Here is a 378-nt window from a genome sequence, read left to right on the forward strand (position 1 = left end):
CCCCCGGCCGCCCCGGGCAGCCGCTTTTCTTCGAGAGCATCTCCACGTCGGCCTGGGGGATGGCAGGGACGTCAACTGCCGCGCCGCGGGGCCCCGGCTCTGCCACTCGCCCTCCCCCAGTCCCTTTTGGGAACCCCGCATCCCCTCACCTGCTTGGGGTGTTTGGTGGTGGCAGCGTAAAACTTCTCCAGCACGGCATTGGGGGTGGCTTTTAACCTGATCTTCTCCTTGACGTTCAGTAGCCCGGCCAGTGGGGTGGCCACGTACCTGGGGAAGGAGTAGGGGGAAGTAAAATGTCCCCAATTCTGCATCACCTGGCTAACGCGGCCCCACCAAAGCCACCCAGGGACCCACAGCCACTCGGTGCCTGTGGGCTAC

The 378-nt window shown here is 64.8% G+C and overlaps 1 protein-coding gene across 1 annotated transcript in view; it reads right to left on the reverse strand.

Moving 5' to 3' along the window:
* CERS2 (ceramide synthase 2) overlaps positions 1 to 378 on the reverse strand; it is a gene marked incomplete at its 3' end in the record, with an annotated part of 2,926 nt that overhangs the window by 1,755 nt on the left and 793 nt on the right. Inside the window, exons 2-3 of the mRNA XM_010291893.1 lie at positions 150 to 267; positions 2 to 52 (exon numbers count right to left, since the gene is read on the reverse strand). Of these exons, the coding sequence (XP_010290195.1) occupies positions 2 to 52; positions 150 to 267 (169 nt within the window). The remainder of the gene's footprint in view (position 1; positions 53 to 149; positions 268 to 378) is intronic.

The sequence above is a fragment of the Phaethon lepturus genome, unplaced genomic scaffold (genome assembly GCF_000687285.1).
Source record: "Phaethon lepturus isolate BGI_N335 unplaced genomic scaffold, ASM68728v1 scaffold30997, whole genome shotgun sequence".
NCBI lineage: Eukaryota > Metazoa > Chordata > Aves > Phaethontiformes > Phaethontidae > Phaethon > Phaethon lepturus.